This window comes from Thunnus thynnus, chromosome 15 (assembly GCF_963924715.1).
Source record: "Thunnus thynnus chromosome 15, fThuThy2.1, whole genome shotgun sequence".
Classification (NCBI taxonomy): domain Eukaryota; kingdom Metazoa; phylum Chordata; class Actinopteri; order Scombriformes; family Scombridae; genus Thunnus; species Thunnus thynnus.
Window position 1 is genome coordinate 19,025,871 of NC_089531.1, and position 18,607 is coordinate 19,044,477.

At 35.7% G+C, this 18,607-nt stretch overlaps 3 protein-coding genes across 3 annotated transcripts; all 3 read left to right on the forward strand.

The window, feature by feature from the left end:
* On the forward strand, nucleotides 1–944 carry LOC137198190 (lactose-binding lectin l-2-like). The gene has a single exon (XM_067611853.1). It carries the CDS (start codon nucleotides 438–440, stop codon nucleotides 924–926), a length of 489 nt encoding a protein of 162 aa, XP_067467954.1. The 5' UTR covers nucleotides 1–437; the 3' UTR covers nucleotides 927–944.
* An 8,036-nt stretch (nucleotides 945–8,980) lies between these two features.
* Nucleotides 8,981–9,794, forward strand: LOC137198193 (lactose-binding lectin l-2-like). The gene has a single exon (XM_067611855.1). It carries the CDS (start codon nucleotides 9,040–9,042, stop codon nucleotides 9,526–9,528), a length of 489 nt encoding a protein of 162 aa, XP_067467956.1. The 5' UTR covers nucleotides 8,981–9,039; the 3' UTR covers nucleotides 9,529–9,794.
* Nucleotides 9,795–14,322: 4,528 nt separating this feature from the next.
* Nucleotides 14,323–15,884, forward strand: LOC137198194 (lactose-binding lectin l-2-like). Its single transcript, XM_067611856.1, has one exon. It carries the CDS (start codon nucleotides 15,331–15,333, stop codon nucleotides 15,817–15,819), a length of 489 nt encoding a protein of 162 aa, XP_067467957.1. The 5' UTR covers nucleotides 14,323–15,330; the 3' UTR covers nucleotides 15,820–15,884.
* The last annotated feature ends 2,723 nt before the right edge of the window (nucleotides 15,885–18,607 follow it).

Below are 18,607 nucleotides of genomic sequence, written 5' to 3' on the forward strand. Positions count from 1 at the left end.
ATTTGAATATAAGCTTCTGATAACCTTCAAATACGTATTTGCACAAACTGAGGGCTGTCCATCACTTACATTGAAGCACATGAGGAATGACTCTTCTAACGGCCAGTATGAACAGGAGGAATGATTACAGCAAGGAAAAAAACACTTTCAATGTTCATATGTAAATATGAATATTATTTTAAGACACAACTAACTAATTATAGTGTTGATATGAAATCTCATGGTGAATCGATGGTCTTTTCTTGGGTTATGTTCAGCTTCTGTGTGTTACTGTGTGGGTGAAAATATTTGGCAAGTGCTCTTGACCAATCATATAATGCCAGCAGTGCAGACACCCTCTCTAAAGCATTTAAAAGAGAACAGCCTTTCCCCTGTCTCTGCACGATTCTTGATCACACCTCACAGTGCAGATCAGCTCCAATCAAGAAATTACCAACATGCTCTTGTTCCTCTTCTTGTTTGGTCTGGCTCTGGGTGCCGAGTCTCCTTCAGGTGACCATGAAATGAAGCTACAGCGTGGTAACTGTCCCATGTTCTGGTACAGCTTCCAGGGCCGCTGCTACAAGTATGTCTCCACACATATGACCTGGGCTGATGCAGAGCTCCACTGTGTGTCAGAGAATGCCAACCTGGTGTCAATCCACAGTCTGGACGAACACAATTTTGTCAAATCCCTGATCAAGAACTTTGACACTGCTGAGGGATTCACTTGGATCGGACTCAGTGACACCCAGAAGGAAGGAGGATGGATGTGGTCTGATGGATCTGCAGTGAACTTTGCCTTTTGGAATTCAGGAGAGCCAAGCAACTATGGAGGAAAAGAAGACTGTGCTCACAACAACTATGGTACTGATCTGAAATGGAATGATCACTCATGTTCTAAAACCTTTCCGTCTGTTTGTGCTTCTCGCATAGGCTGTTCTTAGCAAATGGTATGACTTGGGCTGATGCAGAGCTCCACTGTGTCAGAGAGGCCAACCTGCTGTCTATCCACAGTCTGGAACACAAAAAATAAACATATATATACAATATTACGTGTGTGTACAGAAGTTATTTCTCTAACTCTTACTTTCACAATTGTTGGATGTTCACATATTCGACTCCAGTGGTTCAATAAAAAAATCTGTGTGAGTTTGCAAATTTCGGTTTGTGGACATACTCACAATTTCCTTTATTTTTATGAATATTGAACATTCACACATGTAACTACAGTGATTGGTCAAAAAGAATATTCACGCAATTTTTTGATAGTCTCAAAATTTTCTTTTTTGTCCCAATTTGACTGTAAAATATGTTTATAGAATTACAATAAAAGCATTTACTATTAACAATAATGCAATAAAGACATTTCAATCCATAGATTTTTCTTCTTGCACATTTGTTTAGATTTAAATGATTGTTTTAGTTAAAGAGCTTTTACATGTCTATTCTAGATTTTCATACTCTGCTTGTTGATTAAATGAAGTAGCAGCACATGAATTTTATATTCTGATTCATCAATAATAGGGAGTTTTGTTACCTTAAAGCAGCTTCCTCCAGAGGACAATAATTCTCTTTAACTGCAACACAAAGTATCTTCCCAACTCTCCATAGACCTTATTAATACAGATTGTCATTTTAACTTTTAAGGTATACTTAATAAATGTATAGCTTTTCCAGTATATATGTGTATATTTTAAACTGCCACTCTTCACATACACACAACATAACTGTTTGGCCTAAACTACCTACAACATTTAATCTGACATCTGCAAGTAAATCCAGAGTTTTACATTTACTAACATGAGCAAACATATCTGTGGAGGTCTGCTTATACAGCTCCTCAATGGCAATTATAATGAGCCATTTTAATTCATTATGACACTGAGATATTTAAAGCAATAGTGAATCTCTAAATTTTATCTATCTCATGAAAACATTTTGCTAATATCATCTTTTCTACAACCGAAAACAAAAACTTGAGTTATATAACTGTTGACCATCAACATCCATTTCTCACAGAAGTCACATGTTTTATTTCTTCACCTGCTGGTTTGCATAAATTTTAATTATCAAAGTGTTTGGCTGTCCTAGCTATTTATATTAGGTCTTAGATGAATATGGGAACAGCACAGGTGTAACAGCTCTTATGATGTAATCACAAGTACACTGCCTAAAATACATGTAAATATCTTTTTATGTATTCAAAACTCAATATTTACTTGGTTCTGATGGTAAAATCAAACTGTCTTCAGTTAGTTTATATTAGATCTATTTAACACAGGCAGCAGCCAGGGCTTAATACACTTTTTATATCTGTTCTAACTGAGGCTCTGGGCTTTTTCCCAAATCATTTTAGTGCCAAGAGCATCTTTACTTCATCACAAGGCAAAATTCAAAGGTGAACACTTTAATGTTATGATAAGCTAAGTCCTTGTCAGGCATTAAAAACTCTTTCAAAGACAGACTGTGATCACTTTTTATGACCAATAGATGATCACAAAAAAATAAACATTCTTCTTGGCACTTTTTGGTAGTGCACGAAGAAAAGATGTATTCATTCCTTAACTTAGTTTTGTTTAAAACAACACCAATCAGTTTTTACCTCACATCTTTATTGGGGTGGAAGGAGAGTGAATGGATTAGACCTCATGTATTATTTGAATAAGTTGTAGCTTTCATTTGACATTTCTAGGTGAGCTGGTCATTTCTGGCTTATGTTGGCAACTGAAAATGTTTGCCCAGAAAAAATGTGTACACAATTTTTAATGATCTCTATTTAAAAAAGAAAAAAAAAACATTTTATGTATTCAGTTTTAACTATATTGTCTGTATATTTTTGTTCTCCAATATTAAGATTTTAATGTTGTTCCAAACTCTCACTATCGCAGGAATAAAATTCCAGTATATATATAATATAATGTCACGAAAAATGAAATATTAGCTTAAAAAAAACTGCAGAGGACATGACCTCCATATCCTCAAAAAACCAGGTCTATTGAGGATATGGAGGTCCTCAGACATTTTGATTTGTCCTTTGGGAAAAGCACAGATGTTACTAATAACATTAATGATGGCTCTGTTTGATTCAAGTGTTCCAGTAAGCCGTGACAGTGTGACAGTGAGCCTGCATGCACACTACAAGACCCTGAAACTGAACCAGTTAAATGTAATTCAGTCATAATTTATTATATCACACCTGTGACATGTAAAAAATATCTTCAGTAAAAAAGATCTATGGTAGTTACGGCCTTGTTAAGTAGAGACTGTTATATAACTGACATCTTGGTAAGCCTGTAGACTTTACCAAGAGAGACATCAAGACCGATTCTTGTTTATTTTAAAAATGTTGTGTGAATGAAAGTCTTAATCAGGGGTGTCCACACTTAACATGTAATTAATGATCCCATGCAGATATTTATAGGCCACTAATGTGGGGGAAGTATGTACACAAGTTATTTTATCAACCCAAATTTTCTCTGACACTTGACAGTCACACAGGTAACTTCCACTCATTGTGTAAAACAATAATATTAAAATAAGAGAATTAACAGTGAAATGATTTACTATTTTTCACTTGCTTGTTTGTGTAAGTTTAGATTATTAAAGTGTTTTTCAAAGTCTGCTCCACCACTTCATAGACTCTGTGTAGTAGATAAATTTGGTAACAGCTGTTTTGATCACAAGAACACCGAGTACAAATACTCTGTGGGAGGGGGGTAAAGTGCAATAAAGTCAAATGTGTATGCAACACGTGTTCAACAACATTTCAACTCAAAGGTAAAATCACAATGAGTGAAATGTTCAAGTGAGAACCACAATTTTTTCGAAAGCATTTTACTTGTAAAAGCATCTTTGATTCATTACAAGACAAAAGTTAAAGATGATCTGAAGGTGAAGGCTCACTTTCATACAGAAATTCAGGGTTATGAGCAGTTTAGTCCTTGTCTGTGTATTAAAATTCTCTTTCAAAGATAGACACTGATCCCTTTACAACATTTGCAGTAAAAAGTTGATAACTTTGGAAGGTGTTTGGACATGAGCTTCTGATAAACTTCAAATACATATTTGCACAAACTGAGGGCTGTCCATCACTTACATTGAAGCACATTAAGAATGAATCTTCTAACGGCCAGTATGAACAGGAGGAATGATTACAGCAAGGAAAAATGCTTTCAATGTTCATATGTAAATATGAATATTATTTTAAGACACAATTAACTATTTATAGTTTTGATATGAAATGTGCAACATAGCTAAAAGAGCAGTAATAAAGGATATGGCCTTTCTTGGACAAATTCATTTCAGACTGAACAAAGGTTTTATTTCATATTTTTACAATAGTTAACAGAGCAGTAATGAACATAATACCGAAAATCTGTGAAGGGAAAAGGACCTTCATAATTTTTAAGATGAACATTTTTGGGAAGAATATATTTGGGCCTCGTATTCCCTTCTTTCAAAACCGATCCTATTAGATCCCCTTTGTTTATTAAAAGTAAATTGACAGGTGGAACGTACATTTCTTGCTTTTGAAATTAAATTAAAAATAACTGAGCTCTGGTCATGTAACCAAAGAGAATAGTAACATTTTAATGCAGAATATATGTAAAAATCTGACCGTTTTTATTAGGGCTGCCAAAGAACCTTGAACTCAGGTAGATATAAGTAGAATAAACTCATTTCCTTAGCAAGAAAATGTGTACTATATAACTGTATAATATATAATAATATCATATATAATAAAATATAATAAACTTCTACTTTAGGTTGTTCTAATAGAAAAGCTCAGTGCCACAATAAAATGATTAAAGGATTCTGACTGATACTGTAATAATGTTGTTGAGCATGTTTTTGATGCAATAAAAATATAATTACATAGAAAACAATCAGTAGAGATCTACCGAAAATGCCAAAGTTCAACAAATGTAAATCAATAGTCATCAATAATAAAGCAATCACAAATGTTACATTGAGTCATGCAGCATAGATGTACTGTAGAGCTCTGATGAAGACCCACTTTTAAACAGAACTTCAATATGTTTACATACTGTGTGGGTGAGTAAAACTGTTTGTGTTTGCCAAGTGCTTTTAACCAATGATATCACACCATGAGTGCAGACAACCTCTCTGAAGCAGATAAAAGAAAGCAGCCTTTCACCAGTCTCTGCATGATTCTTGATAACATTTAATGGTACAGATCAGCTCCAACCAACAGATCAACCTCTCATCCTGCTCCTGTGACAGAGAGACACCAACATGCTCTTGTTCCTCTTCTTGTTTGGTCTGGCTCTGGGTGCCGAGTCTGTACATGTATTACCTGGGCTGATGCAGAGTTCCACTGTGTGTCAGAGAGTGCCAACCTGGTGTCTATCCACAGTCTGGCCATGTAGCTGCTAGCTGAGACCATTAGGAGTCACAGCTTTATATTAGGATTCCAAATAAGATCTTTTATGTATAAGATTGAGCTGTATGCAGAAGACATCTTTTTGTTTATTACTAACCCTTCAAATCCATACCAGCTTTTATGTCAATCATGATCAGCTCACCGCCCTCCAGGTACCTGCTGCATCACAGAAACAAAGTGCAAGCACAAGCCAGGGGACCGTCACAAGTTTATTTATGTATTTCTGAGGTGACAATGTGTCAGTTTATGTGCCATGTTCAGAGGTTCAACAATGTGGAAGTGCATACTTCAGGAAGATGTAATGCTGGAATGTAAAAGTACTTGTTGTTATGTGTTGTGGCCACTTGAGGGCAGCAGGAGAGCAAGTCAGTGTGATGACGCTTATCTCTCTCCTCTGGTGTCAAGTGCTGCAATGGAGAGGAAATCAACATGAGGGTGTTTTTGGGTTTTTATTGGTCCATGTTATGACTGTTTAAGTTATGTTTTCTTCAAAGCAATGTTGTTTAAAACCTGTTTGCATGATAAAACAGAAAACACAAAGTTCACAATGCAAGAGAGGACATGTTGAAGGTTTTGTACTAACGTAATATTGTTAATGTGTAAATATATGCCCATATTTGGTATGTTGTTAGTATTTATCTGTTGTAAATGAGAAAAGATGTCAAGCACAAAGCAATACGTCTCCCCTCGTGTCCCTTTAACCTTCTGACAACTGAAGCCACGTCTTTTTTAAAGCTGTGTTTTACTATGTCACAACTTTATCGGAAATGAATAAATTATAGGTTTTATGACAGCTGGTGATCTTTTCTTTAGGTTATGTTCAGACACTGTGTGGTAGTGTACAACTAATTGTGTTTCTCAATGCATTTGACCAATGATATCACTCCAACAGCCTCTCCGACAGAGATAAAAGAAAGCATTTCAGCTGTCTCTACAAGATCCTTGATAGCATCCAACAGTGCAGATCAGCTCCATTTAACACATCAGCACCTCATCCTGCTCCTGTGACAGAGAGACACCATCATGCTCTTGTTCCTCTTCTTCTTTGGTCTGTTTGGCAACTGTCCCATGTCTTGGTAAAGCTTGAACGGCAGCTTCTACAAGTACATCACCACATGTATGACTTGGGCTGATGCAGAGCTCCACTGTGTGTCAGAGAAGGCCAACCTGGTGTCTATCCACAGTCTGGGTGGAAATACTTTTGTCAAATCACTGATCAAGAACTTCGACCATGCTGAGGGACTCACTTGGATCAGACTCAGTGAAATCCAGAAGGAAGGAGGACAGATGTGGTCTGACAGATGTGCAGCTTTATCTTTTGGAAAGCAGGAAAACAACGCTGGATGAGATGAAAACTGTGTTTACAGCAATGACATCTGTCTGTTCGGGTTTGCTATGGACAACCTGATGAATTTACAACTATTGCTCTGTTGTAATGCAATGGGCCTCCACAAAAAAGTTAAAAATGTTTTTCACTGATGATGGCCCTTCACATAGGTAACTCCATCGATTGAAAAAAAGGGAATTAGCCAATTTGTTTAGACAACTTCTCTGATTCCCTCTATTTTCATGAATATTTTACATTCAAATATGTAACTCCAGTGATTGTTCAAGAGGAATATTCACACAACTTTTTCCCCACACAAAAATGTATTATTGATAGAATTGCAAAAAAAAAAAGTCATTCACTTTTAACAATAATGGCATGAAGACATTTCAGTCCACAAATTTTTCCTTTTGCAATTTAGATCTAAATTACACTGAAACACAATGACATCCCGGTTTAATGACAACAACTTTATGGATCTCTGGCACCCTCTGATCAATCAATAGTCCCAGTGACCTTAGTGACCAAATGACAAATGACAAAAGGCACACTGGATTCCTGCATTTCTATGTAATGGACAGCAGAAGTGGATTTGCCTGTGCACAATAGTAAGTATGAGATATTGCATAAATATATGTATAATGTGTTATCATCCTCCACCCATTTTCCATCATCCCTTCTCTGTTATATAATTGATAGTTACTGTAATCATGTTGTTGAGCATTGTTATGATGCAATGAAGATATGATTATATATAAAAAATAACAAGAGCTTTCCTGAAAGTGCCAAAGTTCAACAACTGTAAGTCAATAAGTAGCAGTTATTGCTTCTCTTTGGTTTCCTTATTTTCATTTCCTGGATGATTTTTAACCAAACACTCCTTATTCACATTTTTCATTAGACTATGATATTTTTGTGCCAATTGGTGATGCTCATTTTTATATTGTACTTTATATAACATGGACCTATACATTTTTCAGATGGCACGTCTTTTCAAAAGCAACATTTTACTATGTCAATTTTTCTAAAATAAATGTAATAAAAGTGAATGTATTAACCCGAAGACTCTTGTGCAGATGACACTTATATATATCACAAAGAAGACAGCAAAAGATTTTGAAAAAGATTTTGAAAAAGATTTCTCAACGTTCATATAGCAAGAAAAAAAACCCAGATTAAGAATGAAAACCTTACAGCTGCAAAGACAGATTTCCAAATGTTATAATTGAGACTGTCATAGTAGACTCATCTATAAGTGGGCTAACTGCTATCTAAATTAAAGAGAAGATCCTCTTGAGTCGTGTTGATCAGTCAACTTTACACTTGTGAACTCTATCGGGGTCCAGCAGGATATGAATAAGTCATGGGTAGAAATGATACTTTCTCCTGTATAACTCATGATTAATATGGATTGCTTGATTATTATATTATGTGTTTTACACAAGTTCAAAATTCTACTTTTGGAATTCCTCAAAAAGATGTTTTTGCTCATTTTCGAGCTCACCACCTCAAATTATCACGGGATGTGGCCCTTCTTGGACAAATAGAGAAGTTCATAATTAACTTCACACTGAACAAAGGTTTTATTTCATATTTTTGTAATAGGTAACAGAGCAGTAAAGAACATAATACGGAAAACCTGTGATGGGACCTTCATAATTTTTATGATTTGTTTATTAAAAGTAAATTGACAGGTGGAACGCACATTTCTTGCTTTTGAAATTAAATTAAAAATAGCTGAGCTCTGGTCATGTAACCAAAGAGAATAGTAACATTTTAATGCAGAATATATGTAAAGATCTAGGACAGTTTTTATTAGGGCTGCCAAAGAACTTTGGACTCAGGTAGATATAAGCGGAACAAACTCCTTCACTTCACACAATAATATAATGTAATAACCTTCTACTTGAAGTTGTTCCAATAGAAAAGCTCAGTGCCACAATAAAAGGATTAAATGGTTTTGACTGATACTGTAATAATATTGTTAAGCACTTTTTGGATGCAAAAATAGAATTATATAGAAAAACAAACAGCAGAGCTCTCCTGAAAGTGCCAAAGTTTAACAACTGTAAATCAATAGTGATCAATAGTAAAGCAGTTATTGCTTCTCTTTGATTTCCTTGTTTTCATTTCAGAGTCCTGGTTGATTATTAGCCAAACATTACAAAATATCACACCATCAGTGCAGACAGCCTCTCTGAAGCATATAAAAGAAAGCAGCCTTTTACCTGTCTCTGCAAGATTCTTGATAACATTTAACGGTGCAGATCAGCTCCAACTAACAGATCAACCTCTCATCCTGCTCCTGTGACAGAGAGACACCATCATGCTCTTGTTCCTCTTCTTGTTTGGTCTGGCTCTCGGTGCTGAGACTCCTTCAGGTGACCATCAATTGAAGCTACAGCGTGGTAACTGTCCCATCTTCTGGTTCAGCTTCAATGGCCGCTGCTACAAGTATGTCTCCACACATATGACCTGGGCTGATGCAGAGCTCCACTGTGTGTCAGAGAAGGCCAACCTGGTGTCTATCCACAGTCTGGAAGAACAGAAGTTCGTCAAATCCCTGATTAAGAACTTTGACCATGCTGAGGGACTCACTTGGATCGGACTCAGTGACACCCAGAAGGAAGGAGGATGGATGTGGTCTGATGGATGTGCAGTGGACTTTGACTTTTGGAATTCAGGAGAGCCAAACAACTCAGGAGGAAATGAAGACTGTGTTCTCAACAACTATGATACTGGTCTAAAATGGAATGATGGCAAATGTTCTGATACCCTTCCGTCTGTTTGTGCTTCTCGCATACTCTGTCCTTAGCAACTGACATGGTTGCTATGGACGACCTGGTGAATTTCCACCTGTTGTTCTGTTAAAATGCAATGGGCCTCAACAAAAAAGTTACAAATGTTTATGAAGAAAAGTCATTTATCAAACCTTCATTTTCACCAGTGTTGGACATTCATAAAAGTTTGTCGCTACAGATAAGACCTGGGCTGATGCAGAGCTCCACTGTGTGTCAGAGAGGCCAACCTGCTGTCTATCCACAGTCTGAAACACAAAAAATAAACATATATACAATTTTACATGTGTGTACAGAAGTTATTTCTCTAACTCTTACTTTCACCATTGTTGGATGTTCACATATGTTAAAAAGATATATGGTAGTTACGGCCTTGTTAAGTACAGACTGTTATATAATTGACATCTTGGTAGGCCTGTAGACTTTACCAAGAGAGCCATCAAGACCTCTTCTTGTTTATTTTAAAAATGTTGTGTGAATGAAAGTCTTAATCAGGGGTCCACACTTAAAATGTAAATAATGATCCCATGCAGATATTTATAGGCCACTAATGTGGGGGAAGTATGTACACAAGTTATTTTATCAACCCAAATTTTCTCTGACATTTGACAGTCACACAGGTAACTTCCACTCATTGTGCAAAACAAAACAATATTAGGAGAATTAACAGTGAAATAATTCACTGTTTTTCACTTGCTTGTTTGTGTAAATTTAGATTATTAAAGTGTTTTTCAAAGTCTGCTCCACCACTTCATAGACTCTGTGTAGTAGATAAATTTGGTAACAGCTGTTTTGATCACAAGAACACCGAGTACAAATACTCTGTGGGAGGGGGGTAAAGTGTAATAAAGTCATGTATGCAACACGTTTTCAACATCATTTCAACTCAAAGGTAAAATCACAATGAGTGAAATGTTCAAGTGAGAACCACAATTTTCCAAAGCATTTTACTTGTAAAAGCATCTTTGATTCATTACAAGCAAAAGTTAAAGAGGATGTAAAGATGAAGGCCCACTTTCATACAGAAATTCAGTGTTATGAGCAGTTTAGTGCTTGTCTGTGCATTAAAACTCTCTTTCAAAGACAGACACTGATCCCTTTTTATCACCAACATTTTCATTCAGATGTTGCTTGATTCAAGTGTTCCAGTAAGCCGTGACAGTGTGACAGTGAGCCTGCATGCACACTACAAGACCCTGAAACTTAACCAGCTAAATGTCATTCAGTCATAATTTATTACATCACACCTGTGACATGTAAAAAATATCTTCAGTTAAAAAGATCTATGGTAGCTACGGCCTTGTTAAGTACAGACTGTTATATAACTGACATCTTGGTAAGCCTGTAGATTTTACCAAGAGAGACATCAAGACCGATTCTTGTTTATTTTAAACATGTTGTGAATGAAGATCTTAATCAGGGGTGTTCACACTTAACCTGTAAATAATGATCCCATGCAGATATTTATAGGCCACTAATGTGGGAGAAGTATGTACACAAGTTATTTTATCAACCCAAATTTTCTCTGACACTTGACAGTCACACAGGTAACTTCCACTCATTGTGCAAAACAAAAACATATTATTAGGAGAATTAACAGTGAAATAATTTGCAGTTTTTCCACTTGCTTGTTTAGATTATTAAAGTGTTTTTCAAAGTCTGCTCCACCACTTCATAGACTCTGTGTAGTAGATAAATTTGGTAACAGCTGTTTTGATCACACGAACACCGAGTACAAATACTCTGTGGGAGGGAGATAAAGTGTAATAAAGTCATGCATGCAACACATGTTCAACATCATTTCAGCCTAAAGGTAAAATCACAATGAGTGAAATGTTCAAGTGAGAACCACAATTTTTTTCAAAGCATTTTACTTGTAAAAGCATCTTTGATTCATTACAAGACAAAAATTAAAGATGATCTAAAGGTGAAGGCTCACTTTCATACAGAAATTCAGTGTTATGAGCAGTTTAATGCTTGTCTGTGCATTAAAACTCTCTTTCAAAGACAGACACTGATCCCTTTTTATCACCAACATTTTCATTCAGATGTTCACAGAAAAGAAAAATTCTTCTGGAACTTCTTGGCAGAGCATGGAGAAAGGATAAAACCTTCATTTAGTCAGCATATTAGAGGATAGCTTCACAATTTTTCTAGTTGGTCTTTAAACTCCAGTCAGGTGCCCATATGAATATTGAAACACTGTAATCATTCCTCCTGTTCATACTGACAATTAGAAGATCCTCCAAATGCATTTTCAATGTAAGTGGACAAAATTCACCGTCCTCATTTTATGAAAAAACATATTTCAGAGTTCCTCTGAATTTAATGTGAGGCTAAAGTCTTCCATATTAGTTGAATTAAATATGTATATTATTTTAAGACACAACTAACTAATTGGTAGTTGATGTTCAAAGGTGAATGCTTTAGTGTTATGATCAGCTTAGTCCTTGTGAGGCATTAAAAACTCTTTGTGATCGCTTTTTATGACCAATACTTCCCTCAGATGATCACAGAAAATAAATACTCTCATTCCTCTTCTTGGTTGGTCTGGCTCTGGGTGCCGAGTCTCCTTTAGGTGACCATGAAATGACGCTACAGTGCGGGGTGAATCTCTAATTTTTCTCCATTTCATACAAACTTTAGTTTGCTAATATCAGCTTTTCTACAACCAAAAACTAAAACTTGAGTTATATAACTGTCGACCATCAACGTCCATTTCTCACAGAAGCCACATGTTTTATTTCTTCACCTACTGGTTTGTGTAAATTCAAATTATCTAAGTGCTTGACTGTCCCAGCAATTTATATTCTGTTTTAGATAAATATGGGAACAGCACAGGTGTAACAGCTCTTATGATGTAATCACAAGTACACTGCCTAAAATACATGTAAATATCTTTTTATGTATTCAAAACTCAATATTTACTTGGTTCTGATGGTAAAATCACACTGTTGTGAGTTAGTTTATATTAGATCTATTTAACACAGGCAGCAGTCAGGGCTTAATACACTTTTTATATCTGTTCTAATTGAGGCTCTGGGCTTTTTCCCAAATCATTTTAGTGCCAAGAGCATCTTTACTTCATCACAAGGCAAAATTCAAAGGTTGATCTCAATATGAAAAAGCACTATTATACAGAACTTTAATGTTATGATCAGCTTAGTCCTTGTCAGGCATTAAAAACTCTTTCAAAAAATAGACTGTGGTCACTTTTTATGACCAATACTTCCCTCAGATGATCACAGAAAAATAAACATTCTTCTTGGCACTTTTTGGTGGTGTGTGGAAAAGCACTGAGCAACATAATATATGAACAGCTGCCTCGCTCTCTTTCCAGTTGGCATAAGCTATAACAAGAAACACTCCCTATTATGTGCATGTGTGTGTGTGTGTGTGTGTGTGTGAAAGAGAGGTAGTTTCACTGATGATTGACACCCAGCAGCAATAAGGTTTTCTGATGCTGCTAACCCCTATCATATTGTAGTCATCCTGATGAGTCTTTTACTCAGCAGGCTTCTGCCAACTAAACAACGGTGATGGATGATGAAGAAATGAGGGAAGTGTCAGACATTTAGAATTACTGACGACAATCCCACTCACCCAGAAAAAATGTTCACACATTTTTAATGACCTGAATGAAAAAAAAAAACATTTTATTTATTCAGTTTTGGCTATATTGTCTGTATATTGTTGTTTTCCAAAATGAAGATATTCATGTTGCTCCAAAGCTCTCACTATTACAGGAATGAATTCTGGTAGGGAAATACTAAATACTTAAAAAATAATAATACAAAAATGAAAAATATTAACTCACCCCAGGTTCTCAAAACCCACAAATCCCCTGGAAAAAACCGCAAAGGACATGACCTCCATATTCTCAAAAACCAGGTCTATTGAGGATATGGAGGTCCTCAGACATTTTGATTTGTCCTTTGGGAAAAGCACAGATGTTACTAATAACATAAATGATGGCTCTGCTTGATTCAAGTGTTCCAGTAAGCCGTGACAGTGTGACAGTGAGCCTGCATGCACACTACAAGACCCTGAAACTTAACCAGCTAAATGTCATTCAGTCATAATTTATTACATCACACCTGTGACATGTAAAAAATATCTTCAGTAAAAAAGATCTATGGTAGCTACGGCCTTGTTAAGTACAGACTGTTATATAACTGACATCTTGGTAAGCCTGTAGACTTTACCAAGAGAGACATCAAGACCGATTCTTGTTTATTTTAAACATGTTGTGAATTTAAGTCTTAATCAGGGGTGTTCACACTTAACCTGTAAATAATGATCCCATGCAGATATTTATAGGCCACTAATGTGGGAGAAGTATGTACACAAGTTATTTTATCAACCCAAATTTTCTCTGACACTTGACAGTCACACAGGTAACTTCCACTCATTGTGCAAAACAAAAACATATTATTAGGAGAATTAACAGTGAAATAATTTGCAGTTTTTCACTTGCTTGTTTGTGTAAGTTTAGATTATTAAAGTGTTTTTCAAAGTCTGCTCCACCACTTCATAGACTCTGTGTAGTAGATAAATTTGGTAACAGCTGTTTTGATCACAAGAACACCAAGTACAAATACTCTGTGGGAGGGGGGTAAAGTGTAATAAAGTCAAATGTGTATGCAACATGTGTTCAACATCATTTCAACTCAAAGGTAAAATCACAATGAGTGAAATGTTCAAGTGAGAACCACAATTTTTTTCAAAGCATTTTACTTGTAAAAGCATCTTTGATTCATTACAAGACAAAAGTTAAAGATGATCTGAAGGTGAAGGCTCACTTTCATACAGAAATTCAGTGTTATGAGCAGTTTAGTGCTTGTCTGTGCATTAAAACTCTCTTTCAAAGACAGACACTGATCCCTTTTATCAACATTTTCATTCAGATGTTCACAGAAAAGAAAAATTCTTCTGGAACTTCTTGGCAGAGCATGGAGAAAGGATAAAAACCTTCATTTAGTCTGCATATTAGAGGATAGCTTCACAACTTTTCAAGTTGGTCTTAAAACTCCAGTCAGGTGCCCATATGAACATTGAAACACTGTAATCATTCCTGCTGTTCATATTGACAATTAGAAGATCCTCCAAATGCATTTTCAATGTAAGTGGACACAATTCAATGTCCTTGTTTTGTGAAAAAATATATTTCAGAGTTCATCTGAATTTAATGTGAGGCTAAAGTCTTCCATATTAGTTGAATTAAGTGGATATCTTCCAAAGTTAAAGTGTTTTAGTACAAAATTCCTCTTCGTTTCCCCAGACAGTGTTTCTCTGTTGAATGGCAGTGAGAGGATAGTAATAAAAAGAGGAACATTTGCAGTAAAAAGTTGATAACTTTGGAAGATATCCATTCGATTTTACTAATTTGGATATAAGCTTCTGATAACCTTCAAATACGTATTTGCACAAACTGAGGGCTGTCCATCACTTACATTGAAGCACATGAGGAATGACTCTTCTAACGGCCAGTATGAACAGGAGGAATGATTACAGCAAGAAAAAACACTTTTAATGTTCATATGTAAATATGAATATTATTTTAAGACACAACTAACTAATTATAGTGTTGATATGAAATCTCATGGTGAATTGATGGTCTTTTCTTGGGTTATGCTCAGCTTCTGTGTGTTACTGTGTGGGTGAAAATATTTGGCAAGTGCTCTTGACCAATCATATAATGCCAGCAGTGCAGACACCCTCTCTAAAGCATTTAAAAGAGAACAGCCTTTCCCCTGTCTCTGCACGATTCTTGATCACACCTCACAGTGCAGATCAGCTCCAATCAAGAAATTACCAACATGCTCTTGTTCCTCTTCTTGTTTGGTCTGGCTCTGGGTGCCGAGTCTCCTTCAGGTGACCATGAAATGAAGCTACAGCGTGGGAACTGTCCCATGTTCTGGTACAGCTTCCAGGGCCGCTGCTACAAGTATGTCTCCACACATATGACCTGGGCTGATGCAGAGCTCCACTGTGTGTCAGAGAGTGCCAACCTGGTGTCTATCCACAGTCTGGAAGAACACAATTTTGTCAAATCCTTGATTAAGAACTTTGACCATGCTGAGGGATACACTTGGATCGGACTCAGTGACACCCAGAAGGAAGGAGGATGGATGTGGTCTGATGGATCTGCAGTGAACTTTGCCTTTTGGAGTTCAGGAGAGCCAAACAACGAAGGAGGAAAAGAAGACTGTGTTCACAACAACTATGGTACTGATCTGAAATGGAATGATCACTCATGTTCTCTCACCTTTCCGTCTGTTTGTGCTTCTCGCATAGACTGTCCTTAGCAAGTGATATGGTTGCTATGGACAACCTGGTGAATTTCCACCTGTTGTTCTGTTAAAATGCAATGGGCCTCAACAAAAAAGTTACAAATGTTTATGAAGAAAAGTCATTTATCAAACCTTCATTTTCACCAGTGTTGGACATTCATAAAAGTTCGTTGCCACAGATAAGACCTGGGCTGATGCAGAGCTCCACTGTGTGTCAGAGAGGCCAACCTGCTGTCTATCCACAGTCTGGAACACAAAAAAAAAAAACATATATATACAATATTACGTGTGTGTACAGAAGTTATTTCTCTAACTCTTACTTTCACAATTGTTGGATGTTCACATATTCGACTCCAGTGGTTCAATAAAAAAATCTGTGAGTTTGCAAATTTCGGTTTGTGGACAAACTCTCAATTTCCTTTATTTTTATGAATATTGAACATTCACACATGTAACTACAGTGATTGGTCGAAAAGAATATTCACGCAATTTTTGATAGTCTCAAAATTTTCTTTTTTGTCCCAATTTGACTATAAAATATGTTTATAGAATTACAATAAAAGGCATTTACTTTTAACAATAATGCAATAAAGACATTTCAATCCACAGATTTTTCCTCTTGCAAGTTTGTGTAGATTTAAATGATTGTTTTAGTTAAAGTGCTTTTACATGTCTATTCTAGATTTTCATACTCTGCTTGTTGATTAAATGAAGTAGCAGCACATGAATTTTATATTCTGATTCATCAATAATAGGGAGTTTTGTTACCTTTAAGCAGCCTCCTCCAGAGGCCAATAATTCTCTTTTTAACTGCGACACAAAGTATCTTCCCAACTCTCCATAGACCTTATTAATACAGATTGTCATTTTAACTTTTAAGGTATACTTAATAAATGTGTAGCTTTTCCAGTATATATGTGTATATTTTAAACTGCCACTCTTCACATACACACAACATAACTGTTTGGCCTAAACTACCTAAAACATTTAATCTGACATCTACCAGTAAATCCAGAGTTTTACATTTACTAACATGAGCAAACATATCTGTGGAGGTCTGCTTATACAGCTCCTCAATGGCAATTATGATGAGTTATTTTAATTCATTATGACACTGAGATATTTACAGCAATATTGAATCTCTAAATTTTATCTATTTCATACAAACATTATTTTGCTAATATCAGCTTTTCTACAACCGAAAACAAAAACTTGAGTTATATAACTGTTGACCATCAACATCCATTTCTCACAGAAGTCACACGTGTTTTTTTTTCTTCACCTGCTGGTTTGCATAAATTTTAATTATCAAAGTGTTTGGCTGTCCTAGCTATTTATATTAGGTCTTAGATGAATATGGGAACAGCACAGGTGTAACAGCTGTTATGATGTAATCACAAGTACACTACCTGAAATACACGTGAATATCTTTTTATGTATTCAAAACTGAATATTTACTCGGTTCTGATGGTAAAATCAAACTGTCTTCAGTTAGTTTATATTAGACCTATTTAACACAGGTAGCAGTCAGGGCTTAATACACTTTTTTATATCTGTTCTAACTGAGGCTCTGGGCTTTTTCCCAAATCATTTTAGCACCAAGAGCATCTTTACTTCATCACAAGGCAAAATTCAAAGGTGACCACTTTAATGTTATGATCAGCTTAGTCCTTGTCAGGCATTAAAAACTCTTTCAAAGACAGACTGTGATCACTTTTTATGACCAATACTTCCCTCAGATGATCACAAAAAAATAAACATTCTTCTTGGCACTTTTTGGTAGTGCATGGAGAAAAGATGTATTCATTCCTTAACTTAGTTTTGTTTAAAACAACACCAATCAGTTTTTACCTCACATCTTTATTGGGGTGGAAGGAGAGTGAATGGATTAGACCTGATGTATTATTTGAATAACTTGTAGCTTTCATTTGACATTTCTAGGTGAGCTGGTCATTTCTGGCTTATGTTGGCAACTGAAAATGTTTGCCCAGAAAAAATGTGCACATAATTTTTAATGATCTCTATTTAAAAAAGAAAAAAAAACATTTTATGTATTCAGTTTTAACTATATTGTCTGTATATTTTTGTTCTCCAATATGAAGATTTTAATGTTGTTCCAAACTCTCACTATCGCAGGAATAAAATTCTGGCAGGGAAATATTAAATACTTAAAACATAATGTCACGAAAAATGAAATATTAGCTTAAAAAAACTGCAGAGGACATGACCTCTGTATCCTCAAAAAACCAGGTCTATTGAGGACATGGAGGTCCTCAGACATTTTGATTTGTCCTTTGGGAAAAACACAGATGTTACTAATAACATTAATGATGGCTCTGTTTGATTCAAGTGTTCCAGTAAGCCGTGACAGTGTGACAGTGAGCCTGCATGCACACTACAAGACCCTGAAACTGAACCAGTTAAATGTAATTAAGTCATAATTTATTACATCACACCTGTGACATGTAAAAAATATCTTCAGTAAAAAAGATCTATGGTAGCTACGGCCTTGTTAAGTACAGACTGTTATATAACTGACATCTTGGTAAGCCTGTAGACTTTACCAAGAGAGACATCAAGACCTCTTCTTGTTTATTTTAAAAATATTGTGTGAATTTAAGTCTTAATCAGGGGTGTTCACACTTAACATGTAATTAATGATCCCATGCAGATATTTATAGGCCACTAATGTGGGGGAAATATGTACACAAGTTATTTTATCAACCCAAATTTTCTCTGACACTTGACAGTCACACAGATAACTTCCACTCATTGTGTAAAACAAAAACATATAAATAAGAGA